This window comes from Pelodiscus sinensis, chromosome 28 (assembly GCF_052426305.1).
Source record: "Pelodiscus sinensis isolate ZL-2025 chromosome 28, ASM5242630v1, whole genome shotgun sequence".
NCBI lineage: Eukaryota > Metazoa > Chordata > Testudines > Trionychidae > Pelodiscus > Pelodiscus sinensis.
The window spans coordinates 15,948,048-15,961,915 of NC_143079.1; the positions used below are offsets into that span (position 1 = coordinate 15,948,048).

At 44.3% G+C, this 13,868-nt stretch overlaps 1 protein-coding gene across 1 annotated transcript in view; it reads left to right on the forward strand.

Annotated features, from left to right (window-relative positions):
• Positions 1–5,065: 5,065 nt before the first annotated feature.
• The window catches only part of LOC102459149 (pyroglutamylated RF-amide peptide receptor-like), a 117,717-nt gene continuing 108,914 nt past the window's right edge, over positions 5,066–13,868 (forward strand). Inside the window, exon 1 of the mRNA XM_075910901.2 lies at positions 5,066–6,090. Within this exon, the coding sequence (XP_075767016.1) occupies positions 5,748–6,090 (343 nt within the window). The 5' untranslated portion in view covers positions 5,066–5,747. The remainder of the gene's footprint in view (positions 6,091–13,868) is intronic.

Here is a 13,868-nt window from a genome sequence, read left to right on the forward strand (position 1 = left end):
TAAAGATGATGATGAATAATTTCATCAGTCTGATTAATCCCACCCAGGGAAATGGTAGAAATTAAAGCTTATTATTCAAGAATACTCCATTTATTTCGGAGTACTTCCTCTAGCCATGCCATTCAAGTTGTAGAGAAACTTATTTTTATAAAGGCATAATAAGGAGCAAAAATTACAGGCTCCTTAAACTTGTAACTGGTTTTAAAAACTGTCACAAATTCTAACTTATTTTTGACAGCACAAGGGCTTCTTTGAAAATGAGCTGGCTTTGTTCAGACATAATTCTTGATTATATCATTTAGACTAGTTATGGGAAAAATAATTTCCCAACTCAGTGCAGTTGAAAGGCTATGTTCTGGCTGGTTCCATGGTGTAAGTACACTGAAGGCTGCACATGTAAAAGATGGATGTAAATTCACTCTCGCTGGGGAAACTGACACTTAGACACCATGATGCCAGGGGCAGTAGGTTTGTATAATTTTCAGTGGTGCCCACAAGGGGTCCCAATCCTCCCCCTCCTCTCACTTTTCTTGTCAGCTGGCGTATATTTAATGTAATGTCAAAGTGTGGGGGCTCTGGGTTGGGGCTGGAGTGAGGTGCAGGCAGGCTGCCCCAGGCCTGGGGAAAGAGAAAACTCCCCTGAGTTCTCTCCCAGCTGGCAGCAGTGAGTTCTGGAGGAAGGTTCCCCCTCTCGCCTCAGCAGGACACTCACCTCACACCACTGTCACTGCATGTACTCCTGGGGCCCCTCTCAGATCCAGGAAACTCCGCTGCCTCCCCTATGGCAGGTGCCGGTGGGGTCTGCCATCACGTAGGCCCAGCCAAAGAATTTACAAGGTCCAAGGTGGATGCTGTGGTTGGCTGCACCACATTGGTTCCCAGCCAGGGCAGTGAGCGAGCGGCAGGGTGGGCAGGCGCTGGGCTGCCTTGCTTGCCTTGCCCTAAGGCCGGACCTGCCATCATTTGTCCACCTCCTGGCCTGCCGCTGCCCCTCACGGTGGGGGATGGGGCTGCCGCATGCCCGGTGTGGGGCAGGAGTGTGACTGTATGTTGTGGGTGGGGCAGGATGTCAAGACACTCACCCAACCCCCAGGCTGCGGCCAAGGTCCGGACTCCAAACTATTGGCTGGCTCATACCGGGGGGAAGGGACCCTGGTGCTGGTGGAGGGTCCAGCCAGAAAAGGGAAGGATCTGTCACTCCTAGATGGAAGGACAGTCAGCCTGCCCTGACACTGGTAGTTGGGGGGTGCTAGGACCCTGCGGCGGCAGCTGGTGCTGGGAGCTGGCTGGGGCTGGGTCTCTCAAGAAAGCAGAGCAGTGAGTGGCAGGAGGCAGCCTCCTAGTAGCCACAGTGCAGGGATGCTGAAGGGAGGCAGCAAATCCATCTGGAGAGAGAACCAGCCCTGAACATTGATGGAGCTGGGCCCTGGTGGCTCTGAGTTTTGCTGGAGCACAGGCACCTTGGCCCATATAACTCACCGCCCCGGAGGTGAGGGGCTGGGTTCAGTGTAAGAAATAAAACTGGGTGGAATTTTTCTGATGGATGTTTTTCCAGCAAAACCAGCCAACGCTAGTGAAATAAAATAGCTGCGTCCTTTTCCCAGTCAGGATGTTGACAATCGAGCTATTCCCGTGAACCACTTTGATTTTGTAAAGTTGAAGCACTTCATTTCAAAATGAGGGAAAGATTTGCTTTGCCATTCTCCTGATTCTAATGGAGTTCCAGGCCAACATGGTAACTGCAAAATGTATCAAAATGAAATGGAACATTTCAGTAAACATGTTTCAATATTCCTGAAATGAAGTTTATAAATTTTGGTAGTGAAGGAAATTTCAAAATGCTGATATTTTGTTCTAGATTGCAATAAAAGCAACTGTCAGATTTTCCTAGTGACTGGAAATTCATAGTTTTTACCCATCACCATAAGAACCTGACTAAACTGCAACCAGAGAGAACACCTGTCCGAATATGAGCAACGGAGGCCTTTCTGGAGGTGTCAGCTAACCAAGTAAGGACATTCCTGACCAGAGAGTATGATACAACAAAGACATAGTTACTTGAAAAAGCCATGTGAACACATTCCTAATGGTCGGTACAAGAACATAACAACCCCTTGTAAGCTAAGGAGGGAATGGTAGGACAATGGATAAGGATCTTTGGTTCCAACTTGTATAAGGATGGTAATTAGCAACATCTGGAGCATGATGCATAATGTGTTTGTATCACTGCATTAAAGAAGTCATTGGAGGAGTCTCACCAGGGGGACATCCCCCTGGTGAGCTGGTTGAACTGGCACGTTGTCACAAGCACCTGTGAATTAGTGTACGTGTGAACCATTGAGCCCGGGAGCTAGTACCATACGTCATTGGCCATACTCCTGGCCCAGGGACCTTCCCATCAAACTGAGCCCCTGGGCATTCTTTATAAATATTTGGGGCTGCTGAATCAGCCAGCTGCACAGTCGGCAAGGGCAGCATCACCGAGCACCCTTAACACCATGCCACAGCTCTAACAGCAAGCAGCACTTGCTAAAAAGGGAGGTGGCTCCAGCCAACAGAGCATGTTGATTCAGTGACTGACCCACCCTTGTGTGACTCCACTTTAGGGACAGCATAGCGCCACTGAATCCACTAGAATTACAGCCATGAATTAGCCCCCTTTGGACAGTCTCCACTACTGGGCCAGACATCCTGTAAACCTTGACAGGAAACTGGGAAGGAAGCTGGACGTTGTATCGGTTTATCCTCGCTGGAGCAAATCCCAGCTTACTCAGAGCAGGGGGCCAGGCTGGCCTGGGGAAGTGTAGTCTGCAAGCCTTCTTGTGCTAGATTAGTCCAATTGGCCCAAATAACATTTGCTGATGAAAAAGGCAAACTTGAATCAAAACCAATTCATGCTCTAGCAGGGCACACCCCTCCAGAGCATCTCACTGAGGTCCTGCAGTGTCCTGCCTCTGTTTCTCTTCTTCAGAGTCTCCTATGACCAGGGCTTGACAATTAGGGCAATCTACTCACCCATGGCAAGTAGATTTTAGCCCGGCACGGCACCACAGCATGATCAGCACATGCGCAGCGTGGTCTGCACATGTGCAGTATGCCAAACCATGCGGCTGGCGAGCGGGGCTCACTGCTGCTTGTCAAGCCTGGCTTATGATCACTCCCACAACATATTTCCTGTTGTTGTCTCTTTCTCCCCTGCCTGTGGCTGGGTTACTAGGTACAACAGTTCTTGAAATAATTATCAAAGTCCCACAAATAAAGTCCCACAAAATAAGGCAAAGTGTGGGGGAGGGATAGTTCAGCGTTTTGAGCATTGGCCTGCTAAACCCAGGGTTGTGAGTTCAATCCTTGAGGGGGCCATTTAGGGATTTGGGGCAAATCTGTCAGGGATGGTACTTGGTCCTGCTGTGAGGGCAGGGACTGGACTCAATGACCTTTCAAGGTCCCTTCCAGTTCTAGGAGATAGGTATATATATATATATATTATTATTATTATTATTATTATTCAGATGTAGCTCCAATGTGCCTCCCAGACACCAAAATACTCTCCTGTCCCAGTCTGTGCTTTGCAGAACTGCCACACCCAGCCATCTGTACCTGGAGATCGGCCTTTTCCTGCTAATATCTCCCCTGTTTGGAGGAAGAAAGAAGAAGAGATCCTCCCATTTCAATTCTTTTACACGTGAACTACACCGGATCACAAGGGCAGAGTGCTTAAGGGAGATTTAAAGGCAGTTTGACCAGCTATAGCACAGTACAGTACTATCATACAATTCGTAAATGCTCAAGATGTCTGTGGTAGGAGAGTTCAGTTCCATTTAATAGAATGCCATTGGCTTATACCAGGTCTGAATTTGACTCATAACAGTCAGGAAACTGTGTACTAAACCTCAGCTGGTGTAAATGAAGCTACTTTGGGGCCTATACCCCATACAGTTACTGCTGCTTGTCAAAACAACAACAAAACCTTACCAAAACAAACCGCTCCATTACACTCACTGTTTTCCCCCTGGGAGAAAGAATGAACCAACATATGAGATATGCACAACTGAAACTTGCATTGTGCACAACTGAAATGTTTGGCTACTACAATGATCAAGGTGGCATAAGAAACAATTCAGAACAGATTTTTTTATTTTAAAATTAAATGGATTTGTACTATTTACCTAACATTTTCAACATTTACTTTTCACAAAATCTTTAAAGTAATAATAATTAATACTTGGGGCTTGATTCACTACAGTGATACTCCAGTTTGACTTTGGAGTGAGTTTAGTGAAATCCAAGGCATCACACCAGGGTAAATCTGGTGCAACTCAGGCTCTGGGTTTGCGGGGTAGCTGAGCAAAGTGTTTTGCATGTGGTGTCTCCAGGCTACACATGACACTAGCTGATAAAGACGACTGAAAGTTGGATTTACAAATCAGGCTTCATTGCAAAGCTACAACCAAGCTAATTACTTGCATGATTTGTTGGGGGAGGGGAGTCATTAATAAATCTTTTAAGCTACACACAAAACTATCAGTGACCATGCAAGGATTATTCATGATACAGCAGGGGAAATATTGTCCCCAGCCCCTGTTTCTTAAAAGAAGTTTGCGACTTTAAAGAGACTTAAGTCTTCTGAGCTGGTGCCCTAGGACTGTGCAGCCTGGGCTGCTGTTAATTCGGAGCTGGGGCCAGAAGTGTCAGTGAACTGTGATGTCCCCCTCGGTTAACCGAAAGGAGAGGTTACTCGAGCCCTGCTTTCTGTTTCTGATTGGCGCCTAGAGGTCTGCGCCTTTAATGTGCCCGATTGTCTGTCATTGCCTATGAGTTCTTCCTGGAAACTCCGGGTGCCACTAATTTTGCCAATCAGTGTGGGGAGGGTAGAGGGGTGTAGAATATATCTCATGGGACTGTGTCATGCTGCGAATGAGGGTTCCCCGGTCTCCCCCTAGTCCTGGGCGGGAGAGAGAAACGGCTCTGCCAGCGCCGGAGCGATACGCGTCCCTCTCGTCTATAAATCGCGGAGGCGAGGCTCCTAGAGGACAGAGACACAGAGACAGGGAAGCAGGCTCCAGAGCCCCAAGACAGCCGAGCCGAGCAGCACAACTCTCTGGCAAGCTGCAGCGGCTCAAGGAGGCGGCTTCGCCTGGCACTGGTATTGTTTAGTCCGGAGAGAGTGGCAGGAGGCGCTGCTCAATCCCAGCGCGCACACTGAGTGCCCGGACCAGCAGGAGGGGGCTTGCAGTTTGGTCTGGCTCCGGAGCGCACAGATGGGCACCGTGGAGTGAAGCATCGAGGAGAGGAGACCGAGGCGGGCAGCAGCCCCATGGACAGGGCTGGGACACAGAGGTCAGCACGCTGGAGAGCGCGCCGGACCAGCGTTGGATGGCGGGATGCAGCCCTTAGCGGAGCCGACCCAGGGGTCAGCACCGCAGACAGGGCACAGGGATGAGCAGCGGCCGAGCTGAACAACTGGACGCTCCAGCACCGTGGAGCGCGCTAGTGCCCTATATTCCGCACCATGGAGAGCGCACTGCGCGGCTAGTGCCCTGGATCAGCACCATGGAGAGCGCACTGCGCGGCTAGTGTCCTGGATCAGCACCATGGAGAGCGCACTGCGCGGCTAGTGTCCCGGATCCAGCTCCATGGAGAGCGCACTCCGCGTCTAGTGTCCTGGCTTCAGCACCAAGGACAAGGCTCTGGCGAGAGCCGCGGGTGGGTTCTAGCCCCATGAACCCGGCTCGCGCCACCCCAGCACCATGGAGAGGAGACTGAACGTGACCCCGGAGGCGCTCAACAAGCTCCTGCGAGAGCACAACATGACCAGGCAAGAGTTCATCGCCGCCTACGGCCTCAAGCCCCTGGTGTACATCCCAGAGCTGCCTCCCCGCGCCAAGGTCATCTTCCTAGTGCTCTACATCTTCATCTTCGCGCTGGCTCTTCTGGGCAACAGCCTGGTGGTCTACATCATCATCCGGCGGAAACCCATGAGAACAGCCACCAATATCTTCATCTGCTCCCTGGCTTGCAGTGACCTGCTGGTAACTTTCTTCTGCATCCCTTTCACGCTTCTGCAGAACGTCTCCTCCGAGTGGCTAGGGGGTAAGTCCAAGTCCCCCTGTCCAGCTGGGCCACCCCACCCCCTTCTTTCTTCTGCCCTCCACCCCAGGTCTTGAGATCTTCCACAGTTTGTCTGCTGCCCACCAACCAACCCCCCTCCCCACCTCCTAGGATGGAGACCATGTCCATCACTCGGTTGTTTCAAAGCCAAATGCTCCTTCGCTTTAGCTGAATCATTTTAGAAGCTGGTGCAGCAATTGAGTTCCTTCCACCCTTAACACAACAACTCATGGCAGCAGATGCTGGGGGTGGGATTTAGCACCCTGATCAATACATTGTGCCTATTTTCTTGTTAAAAGAAATTAGGGTCATATGAAGAAAATGAACCTTCCTGACCTTTTAAACTATAAACATACAATCAAGTTGCACAAAATGGTTTTCGGTTTTTCTAACAATTTGCAGTCTCCACTTCTTCATTCCCTGTTATTTTTGTCAGCTTGTATTGTTTTTCAGTCTCTCTTCATAGCTTAAATTAGGAATCTGTCACTTAGCAAAAACCTGTTTGGGGGTCACAAATGAGTTATGTGTATCCTTTTATGCAGGATATGAAAAGTAACATTAGGATCCACATTTGCATGTATGCAGCTATGGTGTTGTTATATTATTTATTTGTATTATTAGAGTGCCGATGAGCCCTAATTAGAGATTAGGACCCCATTGTGTTAGATGGTATCTAGGTATACAAAAGAAAATGTGGCCCACTCTGACATTCAGAGAGGCAGGGATAAAAAAAATCGATAGAACATTATAAAGGGGTGTTTAATACTCCCTGAAATCAAGTTGTGTATGAAGTTGTGAAATCAAGTTGACAAAAATATAACTGAATCACTATAAGAGGCATCACACTGAGATCTTCACAAATCACACATGGGCCAAGAAATGAAGGCTTCATTGAGCAAGAACAGAATGAGTTCAGTCATATAACTGTTGGATCTAAGTAGCATGCCCATAAGCGGTAACATTTTCTAGTTGCGGCTTACTGCCAAAAAGTATTTCCCTTTGAAAGCAGTGGGGAAACCTGGAAAAATGTGGCTAGTCTGAATGCCCCACTGTGTGAACTGAGGGTCAAAATGGCAGTTATAAAATTAGGGGTTATAGGGAATTAAATAATCACTATAGGATGTCTTCAGTCAGAATTTGGGGTTTGTTCCTGAGAGGGCCTCTACTCCATCAATGGTGATGAACTTTCAGCTGCGTCCTGACCCTAGGTCAGTATGTACTTTATATGTGGGGAGGCAGTTGGTACCAAGATATTTCTCAGTGAGGCGTTCTGTTACAACCCCTCTGGAATGCGCCTACAGCCTGTGCCACGTACCTTTTGGTGTTCTTTATGCTTGATCTGGCTTATGCTCTTTCTCTTCATCCAAGCCTCTTTCCTTCCTGCAGTTTCACTGAGCCAGAGTCTTACTAGATTTCAGGCCTGATGATTTGATGTTACAGACCCTCAACTTGCTACATTTCCCCACTTTTTGTTTTTTCTCTGGAGGATGTTTACTCATCATCCCAGAAGAGCATAATGCATGAACTGAAGGTGACCCAGTGGACTAAACGCTGTCATGTGGACACCATGCCTTATGCCCCATCTGTCCCTTAGTCTGCACATTCCCTCGTACGACAGATGAACAGATTTTATTTTCCAATTATGTTAAGTCCTTTATGGTGGACCCGGGAATGGTAGGCCTTGGGACCATTACTGAGGAATGTAGTTTACTGACTTAATCTTAGAAGCCCTCCCAAATAATTAACAATGTATATACTTGTAGTGTATTTGAGTACAGCATGTATTGTGTAAATGACACAACCTTATAACAATTTATTTTCCAGTTTTATATTGTGATTTGGTCCTTGTGAACTGCTGATAGCAGCACACTCCTATTAGGGCATTTATAGTTACCATTTGTATTATTAAAAACAGTAGGCTGAGTGTTTTCAGTGGCATAGTTATAGTTTCCCCCACAGGATTATGTATATAAGAAGTAAAACAGAAATTTGGAGTGGTGACACTATAAATGAGGCTGTTATATAGAAATGTCTTGTTGCTAATTAATTACTACCCAGTACTGTCCATTCATGTTCTAAGTTACGCTCAATGCTGTCTGTCACCCTCCGGGGGTAAGCCTTCCTGGGCAGGAACTAGGAATAGCTAGCTTCTCTGTTCCATTGGTTGCAGTGCTCAGTGATACACCAGTAGCTGACATAGATACAGTTTCAGAGGGGTAGCCGAGTTAGCCTGTAACTGGAAAAACGTAAAAAACAAGCAGGACCTTAAAGACTGACAAAATATGTAGCTGAGCTTTCGTGGGCACAGCCCACTTCTTCAGATGACTGGAATATTAAAGGTCCAGTTCCAGTGTTTCTTATGGATATTGTCTTCCAGATAACCTACGGAATGGACTGTGAGCAATTTTATTAATTATTGCTGTGTCAGGATTTAGTCTGGGTACCCAGACACACAACCCAATTGTTTTGAATAACATGTGCCTCAGTTAGGGTGCAGTGTCACTGATCCAAATCGTGACTGGTAATAACAGTCTTTACTGTGTACTGTTATCTTCTAGGCTGTGTCTACACTGAACCCCTTTTCCGGAAAAGGGATGCAGATGAGACAAGTCGGAATTGCAAATGAAGCGGGGATTTAAATCTCCCCCGCTTCATTTGTATAAACATGGCTGCCGCTTTTTACCGGCTCGGGGCTTTGCCGGAGAAAAGCGCCAGTCTAGACGGGATCTTTCAGAAAATAAACCCTTTCCCAAAAGGTCCCTTATTCCTGATTTTAAGAGGAATAAGGGATCTTTCGGAAAAGGCTTTATTTTCCGAAAGATCCCGTCTAGACTGGCGCTTTTCTCCAGCAAAGCCCCAAGCCGGAGAAAAGCAGCAGCCATGTTTATACAAATGAAGCGGGGGATATTTAAAATCCCCCGCTTCATTTGCAATTCCGACTTGTCTCATCTGCATCCCTTTTCTGGAAAAGGGGTGCAGTGTAGACACAGCCCCCATGTGTTTGTGGTGTGATGTCTTCTGGTATTTTTGGTCGCTGGATGAAACAAACAATTTCAGTTAGTTAACATCATAAAAGTTTTTGTTTGTTTTACATTTATCTTGTTTTTAGTAACCCAAATTTAATAAACAGGTTAGTTTAATTTGTTTATAATGTAATAGGGACCAAATCTTTTTGTAATATAAACTAAACTTTTGCAATTGTTGTATAGACATTTATTTTCACTTGAGGTTTATTACCAATATTGTGTCCTAAACATAACACTAAACTGTTAAAATAGATCATCACAATGCTCCACGAGAAGGTATATTGCTTTCCCCTGCTAAACACTTTGACTATGTCTATACTGCACTCTCTTGAGCAAGAAAATATGCAAGCAAGGAGAAGTGGTGAATATCGCCACGCCTCATTTGCATACATAATGAGCCGCCATTTTGCACAAGGACAGGTCATTAAGTATGCAAATGAGGCATGGCAATATTCACCACTTTGCCTCGTTTGCATATTTTCTTGTGCAAGAGAGTGCAGTCTAGACGTAGCCCTAGAGCAAGAGTTAGTAACGTAATTTTTACCAAGCTTTTTAGAGTTAATTTGCTTGTGATACCAATTCCACTTTTGTTAATTGTTTAACAAGTACAAACATTACTACTTTCCTTTAACATAATATACAAGAAAATAGAATTTAAATCAAAATGAATTTTAAAAACAGGTGTTTGTAAATGCTTTGAGGATATTAAACATTCATGATGCTTTGTTATGTTTGGGAGTCCAAGGTGGAATCAAAAGTTTGGTTAGCTTTATACATTATTGCTATGCCATTCTTATAACTGCATTTAAAAATAAAAACAAGTTTATAAAAATCCATACAAAAAATTGACATTTTGTTAATGTTGCCTTAACCTTAATGTGGAGATTTCCCTTTACATTTTTCTTTGAATTAAAAAATAAAATATTTTTTTTATTAATATAAGAAAAAAAAAGTTTGCTATGGCATTATTTGTTGAGGCAGAAATACATGTACATATATGTGTAACTGAAACCTTTTTGAACTTTGCAAAAAAATTAATATTCATAATATGATTATACTCCAAACATAATAGTAAAATAGTGTGGTAACACATTTTAATTTTTAAAAAGGTATAAAATTGACTTATGTTGCAACAAAATAAAAATAATTTTAAAAAACAGTTCTGTGATACACAACATACAACAAAATTGGCAACATACATGACATATAGGATAACTTATAATGAAAAAGCAAAATGGCACCAAAATTACATTTATAACTAAGACAAAAAAAAGTTGGAAAAATAAACAAAAGGGTTAAACATTTAAATCAGCAAGTTATTACTTTATTTAAAACTTTTAATAAAAATGTCTATTACTTTTAATATTTGTCAAATGTGTTGTATTAATTTAATAACTTATGGCATTGTCTATTACTTTATGTCTTAAGCTTTATTTTTAAACTCTGCTATACAGGTATATTGAAATAAGAAAAGCGAATGTTTCAAATATTAGTCAGTGGTTAAGGATTAGAAACAGTCGGCATGTCTGTTGCTTAGCAACCTTATCTCCAGGAAAGTTGGGAGGAATTCCAGGTGTTGCATTCCTGAAGGGTTAAAATAATTAATTTACTGGTTTCATTCAAATTAAAGCTTTTACCTTATTTTTTGTTCCTTGTTTTGTTTTAATTGCTTTATATTTTGAAGATTTCTGTAAAAACTAACTTTTAATTTTTAACAGAGAGAGAGTCAAAGAGAGGAGAAGAGGGGGTGAAGATCAATTTAGGAAGGTAGGGAGACTTGAGCCAAGAGATTAACTCTTAAAGTTGTCTTAAGGTCCAAGCAGCAGCAGCAAATTTAGCAAATTGAGAAACGCTATAAAGGAACACATACCGGTACGTAAGACTATTTCAGAAAGAAGGGTACATTTTTAGCTGAGGGTGCATCTAGACTACAGGGTTTTTTCGGAAAAATGGTCATTTTTTCTGAAAAAACTTCATTTACGTCCACACTGCCATTACGTTCTTTTGAAAGAAAATCAAAAGAATGCAGGGGGGTTTCTGACATTGGTAAACCTCATTCTACGAGGAAGAACGCCTTTTCCGAAAGAACTCTTTCGGAAGGTGGAGGTGAAAGAGGGAGTTTTTTCGAAAGAAGAAGCCTCCAGGAAAAAGCACAGGTGCCCTGGTGGCCACTCTGTCCGTAGCAATCACAGCTTAAATGCGAGATAGTGTCCATATCTTTCGAAAAAGCAGACCTTTTTTTCGATGCACTTTGGCAGTGTGGATACTTTCTTTTGGTAGAAGTTTTTTCAGAAGATCTCTTCTGGAAAAGCTTCTTCCATAAGAAACCTGCAGTCTAGATGTACCCTGAGTGAGGAATGTGGGCCGGTGGGTCAGAGCAGTTGGAAACCCGCACCCTGGATTTTTATCCTGACCTTAAGATTAGAGTAGGGGTAGTTACCTGCACTTGTAAAAAGTGATTGTTCCCTCAGTCTGTTGCTGTTGTCTGCATGCCAGATGGATTGCAGGAGTGCCTGTACATGCTGCAGTTGACCGTTTTCTGGCAACTCCATGAGTTAATGCATCAATTCTCGTTAACCTGCTTAATTTTGCTTTTTCACTTTGAAATTCTTTTTTAATCACTTCCCTGTGGTCAAGTCGCAGCTCCTGCCTCCTAGTGTGCTCTGTGGACCGTTCCATTTTTTCCTTCATTTTATTTACCAATTCAGTGAACGTGCTGTTAGCTACTTCTCCCTCCTGTGCACTTACTTTTCCTGTTCCAACAGGCACCAGTCTGGGTCTCAGTTTAAGTTCAACTGGAACCTGGCTTTTATCACATGGTTGTGGCTGCAATGCAGTGGATCCCCTCTCATCTTTTACATTTGCCAGGGCCACATTTGTCCATTTCTGTCCCACAGCTTCAGGTACCGTGAAAGTTCCAGAAGCCTGTTGCTTTGTTTCTCTTTTGCAAGTTTTCTCCAGTTTCTTCCAATCTCCTATTTTCCTGCTTTACTTGTTCAAGCAGATCATGTGTTTGGATTGCCTGTCATCCTGCCAGTGGGGCTTGGGCTCTCTTGCCTGTATTGCTTCTTCTACTTCCCTAGTCTGTTCGATGACTCAGGAGGCTAGCAGTGGGCCATGCTGTTTAACCCAGCTCACTGCCACAGGCATTACTTGCAAAATGCTGGGCTTTTTACTGTGATGACTACTATTATTCAGTGTTTCCGTTTCTGCCATGACTCTACATTTACCGGTCCATGTTACCCCACACTCTTTTTTTACTTCATATCCTAGCAGTACAATGGGTCCATATCTCATCAAACTCTGTGGGGATTTGAGGGGAAGGGATCAGGTTTTCTGTAGTTTTCTTTGGTTTTCTGCCACGTCAGATCACGATTCCAACAGAGGATAACAGTTTGTTTACCAGATCGGTGGCTGGGGTCACCAGTGACATCAATCAGGATTTCAGGGTTCATCCTGATGGGTTCCTGACAGGTCCTCTACTGTCAATGATGATGACGTTTTGGCTGCATGCATTTGCTCCCGTCTGCACGTTAACCATGCGCAATTAGTCAACACAACAGACTCCTGAGAGATTCCCCAAATCAGATTAGGATCGAAATCACCCAAGCAGGCTTATTGCCAAATGACACACAATAATAGTTGTCAGCGAACAGACTGCTGCTGCACCACTACACATTATATAAGCCGTGGTAATGGACTAACATGCATTAAGTGCCCTAGATTTCCATCTCCGCCTTCTCCCCTCCCCCTTCTCCTCCCCACCTTTTCTCAGTGAGGTGTTCTGTTACAACCCCTGGTACCTTTTGGCATTCTTTATGCTTGATCTGGCTTATACTATTTCTCTTTAGCCAAGCCTCTTTCCTACGTATAGTTTCACTGAGCCAGAGTCTTGCTCACTAGATTTCAGGCCTGCTGATTTTATGTTACAGAGGAACATCCACACTGCAATTGCATTCTTCCACAAGAAAATCAAAAGAACAGAGGGGTTTTCTGGCATTGGTAATCCTCATTTTACGAGGAAGAAATCTTTTTGCAAAAGAACTCATTCACAAAAAGGCGTATGTGGATGGGGAAAAGGGAGTTCTTTCGGAAGAAGAGGAAAGAGGAAAAAGCACAGATACCCTGGTGGCCATTCCATCCATAGTAATCACAGCTTATATACAACAGAGCGTCCATTCAGTCTGGATGCTCTCTTTCAAAAAAACAGAACACTTTTTCGATGCACTTTTGCAGAGTGGATGCTCTCTTTCGGAAAAAGCTTTTTTGGAAGATCTCTTCCAAAAAAAAGCTTCTTCCGAAAGAAGCTTGCAGTCTAGATGCAGTCTCATATACTCTCACCATCTCCTGCAGAACAACCTGAAAAGTTAGCCATCATCTTCCTCATTACCACCACCTCATCGTCACCAGTGGCTATCAAATCTGGCACCTTCCAAGGACAACATCTTTCCTCCTCTACTGCCACTAGACTGGGATGCCACTTTTATAACATTACGCTGATGCTGTTATTTCTGATGCATATTCAGTGGGGGATTCCTCCTTTTCCTTATTTGTCTTTCCTCACCTTGCTGATGTTGGAATGTCTGTTTCCTACATGTTAGTATATCAATGACCAATTTGTTACCATGGCCCTTTTGTGATTAGGCATCGCATTCGTTACCTCTGTTCTAGCCAATTACTTTCATCCTTTCTAGATTTCAAGTTGTGGCATACCTGCTAAGTATAAAAGGGTAT